General features: G+C 47.2%; 1 protein-coding gene across 2 annotated transcripts in view; it reads left to right on the forward strand.

Moving 5' to 3' along the window:
- The window catches only part of EVC2 (EvC ciliary complex subunit 2), a 159,034-nt gene that overhangs the window by 102,956 nt on the left and 41,609 nt on the right, over positions 1-14,469 (forward strand). For both annotated transcript variants that reach the window (XR_001828310.2, XM_017539147.2), the window contains exon 16: positions 2,269-2,391. Coding sequence is in view for 1 of the 2 variants with exons in the window: in XM_017539147.2 (XP_017394636.1) it covers positions 2,269-2,391 (123 nt within the window). In the remaining variant the exon portion in view is untranslated. The remainder of the gene's footprint in view (positions 1-2,268; positions 2,392-14,469) is intronic.

Consider the following 14,469-nt stretch of genomic DNA (forward strand, 5'->3'; position numbering starts at 1 on the left):
GGTTGATCCTAAAGAGACCTCCTTCAGGAAACTGTGTACACGTAATCCCTGCCTCGGGCTCTGCATCTGGGGATCCCAACATAAGATGTGGCCTTCGAACTTCTGTTTTCTCTGCCACATACATGCTTTGTAGTCCATTGAGGTCTCAGCTCAAATGCCACCTCCACCAAGAAGCCTTCCTTGGGCACCTGCCTAAAATCACCCTCTCCCTAGGCATTCTTTATCACATGCTGGTTTCATGATTTTATTTATCATTATCTGAAATGTGCTGGTTCCTTGATTTCCCCATGGTCTGGGCTTCCACTAAAAATAAGCTCCCCGGCCCATTCACCACTCAAGAGTACCAAGTGCATAGTAGGTGTGCAGTAAATTTTGTTGGCTTAAACATCCCACTAGCCGAGCACCAGATGTGTGCTAAACACTGGGGCTTCTCTTATGATAATAATATGTTGAGACCGAAAACATTAACATCACTGAAGCTTACCTGGTCTCACCTAAAGTTCACAGCAGTGCTAAGAAGTCAGTATGATATCCCATTTTACAGATGAGAAAACAGAGCAGCAGAGGAGAAGTGAGTGGCCCTATTGGAAGGAGAGAACGGGGCTGGGAGCTGGTGTTTCCTGACTTTAAACTCACTTCTTTTCTTTTAGAGAAATAAAAAAACTCAGACATATTCTTTCTGAATATAAACTAGTGCATGCAGAAACAACTTGGAAGCTCTTATATTCTTTTAAATTTGTTTATGTCCTTTTTTCCCCCCGTTTCTTTCTTACAAGGATATGGGAGATACAGCATGTGTGGTGGTTCAAGAGTAAGGGATACATGATCAAAAATTCAAATATTTTGGAACAATAGGGGAAAATAATTTCGACATCACCGAAATGAGGGGAGGGAGTCCATGACCCACTGCTTCCCCTGCTTTGAAGCTGGTGAGTCCCAGTGGAAATGAGGTTTCTGCCTTCAAAGCCGCCCAGGGTGCTTGGTTTTCAGATGGAAATGGCTTTGGCCACTGCCTCAGAGGGGCAGACGTCATCTTCCCTGTTATGAAGGCGCTCGCTCCACGTGGGCCAGCAGGGCCAGGCTTTGCACAGATGGAGCGGCAGCTCCCTTCTCTTGCTCAGTCCCCAGATAGCAGCGGAAAAGGTGGCAGGAGAGCCTACTCCCGGTTTCCTGAGCACCAAGGCCTGGGGAAAAAATAGTTGTTTTAGTCTTCATGTTTTCATCTATAAAATGGGTGGAATGAGGGCGTATGGGGACAGGTGGAGCAATGGCAGTGTCAGCGGGTGCTTAGTGCATTCCGCATCCCTTGGCTGTCCTCACCCTCCTGTCACGTCATCACCAGGGAACCCCCACATTTCTTCCCTGCATACTTCTCTTTGATCTAGACCCATAAAACAGATAGTGTCTACTGTTCAACCTCATCTGCCGGTGGTCCCCAGTGCTCCCAGACCATTCACAGACGTGAGTTTCTAAGGCACTAGCAAACTCTAAAGAGATGTGCAGGTCAGACTCACCACCCTCTTCCTTCAGCACTTTCTGTGGCTCTCTGGGCTGGGACACAAGTTCCAGCAGACCTCAAGGCTCCCTGTGGCCTGGCCCCTGACCAGACCCGTGCTGGGAGAGCCCTCAGGGGAGAGGGAAGGTGGGAAGGGGAATCCTGACTTGTAGCATCTGCCCATTTCCCTGGTGTAAAACCTCCTGTCGAGGCCAGTTTCAGGTTTGACATCACTGCCTGGGAGTTGCAGGCTGGGCTCCCTGCCCAGCCCTCTTTAGGGCTATTTCCTTCCAGCCCCAGTCTATACCCCAGGCTCCGGGTCCTGCCCGCCAGCCTGACTTGCCTCCTAGTATCCTTAGTTAGTTTTCATCTTTTCAGATTGTTTTCTCCACTGTCATGGAAGCATTGCAAGAACAAGGACCTCGCTCATCGCATCCCCTTCCCAGAGAGGCTGACGGCTCTGAGGTCCCACAGCTAGTTAGGAGGTGGACATGGGTTGGGTCCGCTGTGTGACTCCAGAGCTGAGGTTCTGCCCACCAGGCTCCCTCTCCTCCCTTTGGTGGAAAGAGCCCACCAGAGTGTGTGAAGACCAAAGGCTCTGAAACTGAGCTCCTTCCAGAAAAACATACCTCTCTCCTCCCCTCTGGCGTAAGGCAGAGTTTTTCAGTTCTGGGAGCTGCAGAAACTTCTCTTGGGCTGTGAAGCCCGGCGTGGGCTGCATGGACTTGCTGGGGATCACCTTCTTACCAGTGTCTTCCCCGACCCCTCTCCAGCCGCAGTCCAAGGCGAGAAAGTCACGATCCAAGAGTAAAAGCAAGGGAGAGCTTCTGAAGAAGTGCATCGAAGATAAAATCCACCTCTGTGAGGAACAGGCCGCTGAAGACCTGGCTGAAAAGGTCAGACTTCTGCTTCACCCGCCGTTTCCCTCTGCACATGGCGGGGCTCATAGCTGACACATTTGCAGACACACAGAGCCCCTGGGGGCTGTGCTGTCCCTTTCCACCCAACCACTCATTCGCTCAGGTGCGATGGTAAGAAAGAGTGGGAAGACCCTCCCCCTGGGCCCCGCCCCAGTGCCTTCTGCCTGGAACCCTCTCCCTCTACTTCTCAGCCTGGGGATCTCACAGTATCTTTCAGGCTTCAGCTCGGGTGCTGCCTCTATTGGCTGAGCACTTGCTATATTTGTGCCTGGCTCTGTCCTGGGGCGTATGCATCTGCCGTTTCACCTCCATCACACTCTGTATCTCTCACACTCTCCTCCATGCTCCCACAAGCTGACTGGGCTCTTCCCTCCAGCCCTGTTTTTTTGTTTGTTTTCTTTTGAGATGGAGTCTCGCTCTGTCACCCAGGTTGGAGTGCAGTGGTGTGATCTCGGCTCATTGAAATCTCCACCTCCCAGGTTCTCCTGCCTCAGCCTTCCGAGTAGCTGGGATTACAGGTGCCTGCCATCACGCCCAGCTAATTTTTGCATTTTTAGTAGAGATGGGGTTTCATTATGTTGGCCAGGTTGGTCTCCAAACTCCTGACCTCAGGTGATCTGCCCACCTTGTCTTCCAAAGTGCTGGGATTACAGGCGTGAGCCATCACCTCGCCCAGCCCTGTTTTATATGTGATGTTCTAGCACACACTCCACAGTCTCCTAGGATGCTTTCACCTGTGTTCTTCTCTCTTTCTGGAATTACTTTTCTGCCTTTATTTACCTGGATAAATCACTTTTGCCCTTTGCTGCGCTGAGGTGTTCCCTCAGCTCTTGGATGTCTCCCCTTCCAAAAAGCCTTCCCTGAACACCCTAGATTTTCCCACTCGTCTCACCCCACTTCCAGCTCTTTCTTACCGTGGCACGTATCACATGGGTAGTTTGTTCCACAAGTATTTTGGGAAAACAACAGTATCCCAGGCATTGTGTCAGTGAACTCTGAGGCTGCGGCAGTGACTGAGGCAGCTCTGGCCCCTGCGCTCCAGTAGAGGAGAGCACCTTCTAGTTGGGGGAGATGGACGATGAACACTTAGAATGATAGGCTGTCATCAGTGCTATTAAGGAAAGGAATAAGATGGCGTGACCTTCCAGGCGAAGTAGGCTGGAAGCAGGGTGGACTGTAGGTGGGAGAGGAGGCGCGGTCTCTGCAGAGGTGCCGCCTGAGAGTAGAAGCCATGTGACCGCAGCCTGGCTGCCTGGCTGCCCTCCCCAGCACCCTGCAAAGGGTGGATTCCCAAGAGGAGTATGTTCCGTGAATTATGCATGAAGCCATGCTTTAGAGCTGCTGGTTTGTTCTTACCTTCCATCTATCTCCTTTTTCTAGTTTCTTTTGCTTTTTTTTTTTATTTTAGTGCTGGTGCATTTCTCAGAACACAAATGCATGATCTCATAGAAACTGCTCTGGGCACGGTCAGTGTCTCCTATCAAGTGTGTCCAGGTTGTTGATGTTTTAAGGGATCTGGAAAGTGGCAACCGTATTCCCACCCAGCTTCTATAGGAAATTGAACAGTAAGACAAAGATTAGGCAGATAGAGGCACAATGTCATCTTCCCTATTGGTAAAGGCTAATTCAAGAGATATATACATCAATGTGAGAGCTGCTAAACTACCTGAGAATTAAACAGACTCCATAACCCAATCACAGTATCACTAGGAGGTTCCTGGGGAGGGGGGCACAGCCTACCCCTGGGGAAGCAGAAATCGGGGTCCCAGAGAGAAGCAAGAGAGGGAAGCCAAGCTGTCCCGGTTTATTCCCAGCTTACAGCCAGAAGAGGAGAGAGCTGGAGAGAGGGCAGGTGTTGTGCACATTGAGCTCCTGGCACAGGGAGGAGATCGCCACCCTTGGGGGTGGAGGGGGCCTTTCCCCCAGGACCAGCTGCTTTGTGATCCTCTGTTAGAGGCGAAACCCACCAGAGTGAAGGTGGCTGTTGTCGGAGAAGAGCTGCTCATGAAGGGAAAGCTGGGGTTTGGTTTGGCAGAGGGAATGTGTATCCAGGACCGTGCCGGAGGCCACGGTGCACAGAGGGAGCCCAGAGGGTTGAAGCCCTGTGACAAGGCTGCTTTTCTGGAGTGCGGGGTCCTGGCCAGGGAAGGGGAAGCAGCCCCGTGGAGGAACCTGCTCAAAGGCCAGGCCGAGAAAGATGGGTGCCATGTCAACAGCACCCTTGCAGCAGAGTCACAGGATGAATGTCTGGGGGAGAAGGTGATGCAGAGGTGGTGACCCATGGGGACATCAGGTGCAGACAGCACCACTCCCACCCAGCGGCTCAAGGCTGGACCTCAGCATCCTCCATAACCCTTCCCTGGCCCCTACCTCATCTCCTCCTGCTCTGTCTCATGCTTATGTCTAATCCATCTCCTCCTGCTTCCGGCCTTGCCAAGCACCCTTTCTGCCGAGTTGCACGCAGTGGGCTCCCTACTGTTTCCTGTTTGTTTCCTCTTCCTTCCAGTTGACTCTCCTGCAGCAGCGAGCATCCTCTTCCTAAAGCTCAGCTCCGATCCCTTACGGATCCCAAACCAGCAGATCCATCTCCTTTTTTGCCCAAATTAGTCATTTTAATAGAAGGAACTAAGCACATTCCTTCCTGTAGCTTTTTTCTTTTTCTTTTTTTTAAGAACCATGTCAACCTGAAATAATTGAAAGACTCTGCACCCAGTTTTTGAGAGTTTATCCAAGAGACAACCTGGGAATTGCCATCTGGGAAACAGACTGCAGAGAAATGGGGTCAGCACTCTAAAGCTAAAAGTTAAGGTCTTCATTATATAGGAATAAAATAAAAAGATTTAACAGGATTACACCATTTTCTCTACAAGTCTGGTTTTAAGTTACAACAGTTTAATTAGTTACAGTTTGTTTTCTTTTCTGTATGGCTTGTTTTCATTTCCTTTCCAATTTAGAAGAGTATATTTAACATTCCATCTTGGCAAATATCATACCCATGAAGTCTGTGTGAGAGGGAAGAGGGAAGTGAATCTGTAAGGAAGATCAACAGTGCAGAGGAAAGGGGTCTTTTCTGGCACGCTTCAGTCTTTTACGGCATTTTACAAAACAACATAGGCTGGGAAGAAGGCTAACCTGTAATCAGGGAAACAAGAGTGCAGCTGCGTAGGTTACAGCTGCCTGTCATGTGACGCAGGCCCTGTAATCATGTTCCTTTAAGGCACCCAATAATACAAAGTTTCAGCAACTTAGGTATCAGATTACTTATTTTCACAACCGTTTACATTTTCTCTTGGTGGCAAGTATAAAATATTGTTTTCTTTGCCTTTTAATTTTTTTCTCTTTGTTTTTGCTCTGTTCAGGATTTTTGTTTTATTTCGAAATTTGTAAGGCTTCATATCTTTCATCACCCCATTTCTTTCTTAGTTTCTTTCCATTACTTTTTGGTTTTTAATTCCAGTACTCACCCTCTGTGCAGCGTCTCCTAGTTCACACTGGCATCCTGGTCCCATGTAATTGGCTGGAGATACTAGTTATCACTTCTTTCATAGCATGAACAAGGGTCCAAGGCAGGTGGGGAAGAGACATCTGAGGATGTCCATGGTGCAGAGGATACACACAATGACAGCCTGCCTTGGGAATCCTTGTGTACTGGGTCACCTTATCCAGTTGATGCATGAGGGGCAGCATCACCAGCGGGCTGTATGACTTGTTCAGGACCATCCAACTCATAGGTGTGACCTTTACAACTCAAAGCCATGTCTATTTGGATAGGAAGCATGGGTCTTTCCAGCTTGCCCATCTTACCTGCCACACATTCATAGACACCTAGGGGAGTTCCACAAAAGGCATTTGGCAAAAAAAAAAAAAAGAAAAGAAAAGAAAGAAGGAGCAATTCATAACAACGACCAAGAAGAACAGGGTGCAAGAGTAAAGATCGCTGAACCAGCTAGGTGAGCTCAGCAGGTGAGCAGAGGTATTCACGGGACCGGGATGGGGAGGCGAAGGGCGCTGGAGGTCTGTGTTTCCCGGAGGCTGTCTCGGCACCATTCCCTGCCCTGAGCTCACCTCTGCCGGTTACATTTGGGGCAGACCTTTGTTCTACATCCCAGCCCACACACACAAGCCAGACCCTTCACCTGGCCCTGGGCTGAAGACACAGCCATCTGCTCCAGCAGTGGAGGAAGGACTGGCTGGTTCTTGCTCCCTAAGGTGTTTCCCAGGGTGATTTAGATTTCACTTTTGTCTTATGCACTGATTAGAGAACTTAAAAAGTGATGGCATTGAATAAGAATGGTGCCTGCTTCCTTCATTTGTGTTGTAGTGCCAGGCACCTTGCTAGACACTATATGTGTGTGTATGTGTATGTATTAATATATGCATAAGAGAGAGGTATAAGTATGTATGGATGTGTACATATGAGCCATCCATACGTGAGTTCTATGTACGAGTACCTTATGTACGCTCATAATCCCCGTATATGCTGGTGAGGTGCACTGAGAGCTCAGTGCTTTCCATCTATCCACTCTAATCCTCACACAGCCCCTAAGAGAAGTGCCACTGTCATTAGTCTGTGAGAGATAAGGACTTGGAGGCACAGGGAGGTGAAGTGACTCCAGGGTCACAACTGGTCTTCAGACCCTGCATTCTTGCTGCATTACTGACCTATGCCTTGTTCATGACATCCTTTACCCTTCCCAATTTCCACAACAAGTAAGAACCATCAACGTCCCTGTTTTATGGATGTGGAAACTGAGTCTCTGAGAGGTTAGTGACTTTGCCCAGGATCCTGTAGCCGGGCAGTGGCAGATGCAGCACAGGAAGCAGAAGTTCTCTGTGCTCTGTCGCTGTCACACCATCTCCTGACCACATGCCCTGATCAGGACCGTCAAAGAATGTTTCCCCCAAACAATTGCGGTTATTTCCCACAGTTTCACAATGCAGGGTGAGCGCGCCTTGGCTCCTGCCTCTGTGAAATGCGACTTGTGGCAACGGTAGCCCGCTAGTCACAGGGCATTTGCAGGGTGCCTTTCAGCTTTGGAGCAGGCTGCAGCACTTGTCTTCTTCCCTGCTAATGGAGCAGCTCCACGTGCTACGTGATCCAGGCCTCACAAAGAAAGGCAGACACGAGGCGTTTGTCATCTGTGACCTTCCTGTGACAGTCCATCTTCACAGTCGGCCATTTCATTGTGGCAGGTGCCAAGAGAATAGGCACTCTTGAGTTGACAGCTTTGACATTCCTCCTGAAATTGATCGATTATGTCTCCTAGCACTTGCATGGCAGTTGTTCAGATGTTTTATTTGCAGTGGGAAAAATGACAGCTCTCATTCTGTGAATGCTCGCAACTAAGAGTTGCTTGACGGTTGTATTGATCATTGTTTTCCAGAGAAACAGAACCCATAGGAGATAGATAGATAGACAGACAGACAGACAGGGAGGGAGGGAGGGAGGGTGGGAAGAGGGTAGATAGGAGGAGATTTATTCAGATTTATTTGGGGAATTTGATCATGCAATTATGGAGGCTGAGAAGGTCCATTGTCTGCCATCTGGAGGGTATAGAACCGGCAGACCTGGTGGTATGATTCAGTTTCAAGGCCTGAGAACTGGGGGAGCTGCTGGTGTCAGTCTGAGAGACCCAAGGCCAGAGAACCAGGAGCACTTTAGATGTCCAAGGGCAAGGAGAAGACGGACGTCCCAGCTCCGGAAGAGAAATTCATTCTTTTCCTACCTTTCTGTTCTCTTCAGGCCCTGGGGATTGGATGATGCCCACCAACACTGGGGAGGGTAATCCTCACTGTCTGCTGATTGAGATGCTAATTTCTTCCAGGCCAGGCTCATGCCTGTAATCCCAGCACTTTGGGAGGCCAAGGCAGGTGGATCATTTGAGGTTGAATTTGAGATCAGCCTGGCCAACATATTAAAACCCAGTCTCTACTAAAAATACAAAAAAATTAGCTGGGTGTGGTGTTGCACACCTGTAATCCCAGTTACTCAGGAGGCTAAGGCAGGAGAATTGCTCGAAGCTGGGAGGCAGAGGTTGCAGTGAGCCAAGATTGCACCATTGCACTCCAGCCTGGGCGACAGAGTGAGATTGTGTCTCAATAAAATAAAATAATAAGATAAAAAGATGCTAATCTCTTTCAGAAACATCCTCACAGACACACCCCAAAATAATGTTTTACCAGCCATCTGGGCACCTCCTAGCCCAGTTTTCCAGCCACATAAAATTAACCGCCAGAATCACGTCTTGAGAGTAGGAGGTCCCCTGGAGTCCATGAAGCTGGAAAGATGGAGCTGCGTCTTGCTGACACTGCCCAAGAGGCCCATTGTGGATCCCAAGCCTGGCAGGCCATGTGCTGTCCCCAGACGGACTTTAACTTCACTGTTGGGCTGCAGAGTCTACTCGGACTAGGAGCGCCTGCTGGGTGACCCCTTTCTTGACGTAAATCTGCTGTAGATATCCACACCAACCCTCAGCCCCAAATTGATACGGCCCTTGTCTAGACTTCTCTATCCAACAGAAGGGGAAAGAGAGGCCAGGAAGGGCTAGGAAAATTGTCTGCAGCCATACCAGCAGTGAGTGGTAGAGTTGGTGTGTCTGCCTCCATAGCCCAGGCCTGTCGCTGGGACTGTGGGGAGCTGCTAGGACTCTTTTGGGTTCTTGCCACTGCCTCCCCATCTCCTCCTTTCTCTCATTTTCTGTCTTTTCCTTGCCCTTCTCTGCTCTCCCCTGTCCCTGTTCTTTCTGCTTCCTTCTTTAGGGAATGTTTTGTGTGGTGTTTTCTCTGTGCTAGGCACGGTTTTAAGTTTCTGCTTTTGAGATGTTCACAGTTTCAGGTGAGCAGTCAATTCTTCCATCTAGCATTTGGAAGTCTGCATCCTGCTTTCAGATAGAAAACCCACCCGACTACTCTGTAGCTCTACCTTGACTTGTGTGAGTAATTCAGGAAGATCTGTATGACTGATTCCTGGAGGAAAGGAGAGACTGACAGACAAATATGAGCCTCAGGTTGCCTACTTTTTCTTTACAACTGGTGGATTTAGGGAGGACGGTGTCAGTTCTGGTCACAGGCAGCTATCCTGTTGGGCCGAAGTGGGCAGATCAGAAATGGGAGACTCAGCTACCAATGCCCAGTCCTTCTGATGGACCGATTACAAATGCACAGATACAGAATTTGTAACCTGGAAGACATTGGAGGGCATATACATTTTAGAATAAGTTAATCAAGTTTCTGAATACATTTCTATTATGATTACGTTGAACTTACATATTCATTTAGCAGTTGCCTATCCTATCCAAAAGGGTAGAATATTTCTTATTTTATTTGGAGCTTCTTGTAGGACCTGTAAGGAAATTGACCGGTTGTTTTGTGAGTAGGGTGATCATACATCTCAATTTGCTTGAGACAGTTCCAGGTTCCTTATCATCCCCAAGTCCCTTCCCATGAACCCCCGCTTTCTCTCTCAGCTTAGGAGAGAAATCTTACGGTGACCTTATATATAAGGGCTTGTGTTTTCTTTATGGTGATTCCCAGACACAGTATAGGTTTGGCTATAATTGTGAATGATTCAATTATATGTTTTATGTTATTCAACGCTGGCATAAAACATGTAACTAATTTTAATAAGCCTTTCCAGGCTCCCGTATGCTATCCTAGGAGCCAGACTGTTGGCTCCAGGGTCCTAGCTCTGCCATGTTCTAGCTGTGTGACCTTGAGCAAGTTACTTAACCTCTCTCCACCTTAGCATACCCATCATTCAAGTGTGGATAATAGAAGCACCTACCTCCTGGGATTTATCTGTTAATTCTGTTGATGTTTTGCATAGTCATAATGTCAACAAATGATTACAACTTCGTAGCCTCCCAATTCTTAGACCTTATTTCTCTTTCTAATTGCTGTTTCAATGTCCTTATCTGCTTGTTCCACCATCTGTCTCATTTCTATTGATTGTGTTTTCTCTGGTTTATGGATCATATATTTCTGCTAAGAAGAATGGATGCTGGGCATTGTAAATTGTACGTGTTGGGTAGTGGATTCCATTGTGTTCTCTTTAATAGTGTTAGAGCTCTAACAGGTAGTTGAGTTACCTGGAATCCGTTTTACCCTTTGAAGACTTGCTTTGAAGCTCTGTTAGCTTGGGTTAAGAGCTGCGTTTAATCCAGACTAATTTATTCCCACTACCAAGGTGATGCCCTTCTGCGGATTCTTCCTGAAGTGTTACTGATTTGTTATTGATTGCTAATTTCATTGCATCTTAGTTAGAGATCAAAGTATTTATAAAGTCTCTTTGGAATGTATTGAGGCCCACCTTGTGGTTCCATACCAGGTCTGCTTTAAAATATTTGTTCTTGGGCCGGGCGCGGTGGCTCAAGCCTGTAATCCCAGCACTTTGGGAGGCTGAGGTGGGTGGATCACGAGGTCAGGAGATCGAGACCACCCTGGTCAACATGGTGAAACCCCGTCTCTACTAAAACTACAAAAAATTAGCTGGGCATGGTGGCGCGTGCCTGTAATCCCAGCTACTCAGGAGGCTGAGGCAGGAGAATTGCCTGAACCCAGGAGGCGGAGGTTGTGATGAGCCGAGATCGCGCCATTGCACTCTAACCTGGGTAACAAGAGCAAAACTCCGTCTCAAAAAAAAAAAAAAAAATTTGTTCTCAAAAAGGCTGAGTGTTTTCCACTGAGTACTGAGTATGGAAAAGGGAGCGTTAGGAGGTGAGTGGGAGCCAGGTCGTGAGGTCTGTGAAGCTGCACTGAGCAGCTTAGATGTTTTGAAGTAAAATCAACAAGATTTAGGCACTTTCTAGAGAATATTTGGTGGGGAGTACCAGTCGGGAGGTCTCTGTTGGTCCGTCCTCCTCTCCAAACCTCTGCTGTGGTTGGTTTAGGGGGGATGGGCCTCGTCTTAGTTTGACCTTTGACCTACTCCTTTCCTTCTGCATGTCAGCCTGTGCTGGAAGCTACCACAGTCCCATCAGGAGAGGGATTGGCTTCGGTGACCCTACAGGTCCCCGTGGCCCAGGAAGGCCTCACAGCACAGCAAGGATACAGTTCCCCTGAGGGCATGGGGGATGGCAAAGTTGCTGTAACTGATGCTCAGCTGGGTCAGTCCCACCACCCCCAGCCCCCCGGGAGGGCAGCCAAGGGGGCTGCCCAAGTACAGTGTCCACTCGGTTCAGGGACATTCTGGCCACCTGCCCTGGTCTCAAGCCACTCTCCTCAGCTTGGGGCAAGTTTGTCAGATCTGTTGGACTATAACACTGTTACTCAAAATGGCTCTTGGCCAAGCCCTTTTTTGCTGAATTCCTATCCAGGACGGAGAATGTGACTTCTTTCTCTTGTCTCAACATCTGAGCCAGTCTGCAGAGCAGTCCACAGATTATGCAGCTCATGTTTTACTTACCAATGATTGGAAATAGATCTGCCTGTCTGTATCTATCTGTCTGTCTGTCTGTTTATTCATCTATCTATCTATCTGGCTATCAATCATCTGGCTATCTGACCTTTGAACAACATGGGGGTTGTGGTGCTGACCCCACACATCGCAGGGGTCACACATCACAGGTGGAGCCCACCAGGCTTACCAGGTTAAGCAAAGAAAAATCAAACTTTCAGAAGCTACTGTGTCTACAGTTCGTATGGCAGAGTTCCCAAAGACAAGGTAGCTCCAACAGAAAGAGAGAGAGAGAGAGAGAGAGCTCTCCAGAGATCTTGAGGGCATCCTCAAGTCTTTGGCTAAGTCCTGTGCATGATGTGCATGAGTAGAACTCATGCTTGTAACTTCTGACTCCCCCCAAATAGGACATTATATTAATAGCCTACTGTTGTCAGAAGCCTTACAAATAACATAAACAGTTTTTTGTATTTTTTTTATTTTAATACTTTAAGTTCTGGGGTACATGTGCAGAACATGCAGGTTTGTTACATAGTTATACACATGCCATGGTGGTTAGCTGTGTCCACCCCCTCATCATCTACGTTAGGTATTTCTCCTAATGCTATCCGTCCCCTAGCCCACCACCCCCCAACAGGCCCTGGTATGTGATGTTCCCCTCCCCTCATTGTTCAATTTCCACTTATGAATGAGAACATGCCGTGTTTGGTTTTCTGTTCTTGTGTTAGTTTGCTAAGAATGATGGTTTCCAGCTTCATCCATGTTCCTGCAAAGGACATGAACTCATCCTTTTTACGGTTGCATAGCATTCCATGGTGTATATGTGCCACATTTTCTTTATTCAGTCTATCATTGATGGGCATTTGGGTTGGTTTCAAGTCTTTGCTATTGTCAACAGTATCACAATAAACATACATATACATGTGTCTTTATAATAGAATGATTTATAATCCTTTGGGTATATACCCAGTAATGGGATTGCTGGGTTAAATGGTATTTCTAGTTCTAGATCCTTGAGGAATTACCAGACTGTCTTCCACAATGGTCGAACTAGTTTACACTCAACCAACAGTGTAAAAGTGTTCCTATTTCTCTGCATCCTCTCCAGCATCTGCTGTCTCCAGATTTTTAATGATCACCATTCTAACTGGCATAAGATGGTATCTCACTGTGGTTTTGATTTGCATTTCTCTAATAACCAGTGATGATGAGCTTTATTTCCTATGTTTGTTGGCTGCATAAATGTCTCCTTTTGAGAAGTGTCTGTTCACATCCTTTGCCCACTTTTAGATGGGGCTGTTTGCTTTTTTTCTTGTAAATTTGTTTAAGTTCTTTGTAGATTCCGGATATTAGCCCTTTGTCAGATGGATAGATTGAAAAATTTTCTCCCATTCTGTAGGCTGCCTGTTCACTCTGATGATAGTTTCTTTTGCTTTGCAGAAGCTCTTTTGTTTAATTAGATCCCATTTGTCTATTTTGGCTTTTGTTGCCATTGCTTTTGCATTTTGCATTGCTGCAGCTGACTTGGTGTCTTCCGAAATGGCCGCCCAGTTTTGTGCTGGAAACCAGGGCCCTGGTATTATAGGCACTGGAGGAGATCTCCGGGTTTGTGGGTTTTAAAGACCATGGGAAAAGCACAGTATCTGGGCCGGAGTGCAGGGTACAGTCCCTGATGGCTTCCCTTAGCTAGAAGAGGGAGTTCCCGGGGCTCTTGTACTTCCTGGGTGAAGTGACACCCCACCCTGTTTTGGCTCGGCCTCCTTGGGCTGTACCCACTGTCCAACCTGTCCCAGTGAGATGAACCAGGTACCTCAGCTGGAAATGCAGAAATCACCTGTCTTCTGCATCAATCTCTCTGGGAGCTGCACAATGGAGCTGTTCCTGTTCAGCCATCTTGCCAGCAATTCCTTGTATGTTATTAAATATGTGTAAAAAAAAGTAAGTTAGGGAAAAGAAAATGTTCTTAAGAAAATCATGAGGAAGAGAAAATGTATTTAATGTTCATTAAGTGGAAGTGGATCATTATAAAGATCTTGATCCTCATCATCTTCAATTTACATTCACATTGAATTGAAGCCAGTCTTCGCAGGCTGAGAGGAGGAGGAATAAGAGGAGGGATTTGTCTTGCTGTCTCAGGGGTGGCAGAGGTGGAAGAGTTGAAGGAGGTGGAAGGGGAGACAGGAAACACAGGTACACTCAGTGCAACTTAAAATTTTTTAATTGATACATAATATTTGTACATATTTATGGGGTATTTGGTAATATTTTGTTACATACATAGGATGTATAATGATCAAGTCAGGGTATTTAGGGCATCTCTCACCCCATGTATTTATCATTTTTATGTGTTGAGAACATTTAAGTCCTCTCTTCTAGTTATTGTGAAATAGAAAATACATTGTTATTAACTATAGCCCCCCACTCTGCTATTGAACACTAGATCATATTTCTTCTATCTGATTGTATGTTCGTACTCATTAACCCGCCTCTTTCATCTCCCCCCACACCCTTCCCCACCTGTGGGAACTATCCTTCCGCCCTCTACCTCCATGAGATCACCTCTTTTTGCTCACATATATGCGTATGAACATGTGATTTTTTTTCTTTCTGTGGCTGCCTTATTTCACTTAATATTGATGTAACTTTAATTGAAAGGAAAT

This window comes from Cebus imitator, unplaced genomic scaffold (assembly GCF_001604975.1).
Source record: "Cebus imitator isolate Cc_AM_T3 unplaced genomic scaffold, Cebus_imitator-1.0 Scaffold117, whole genome shotgun sequence".
In the NCBI taxonomy this organism is placed as follows: Eukaryota; Metazoa; Chordata; class Mammalia; order Primates; family Cebidae; genus Cebus; species Cebus imitator.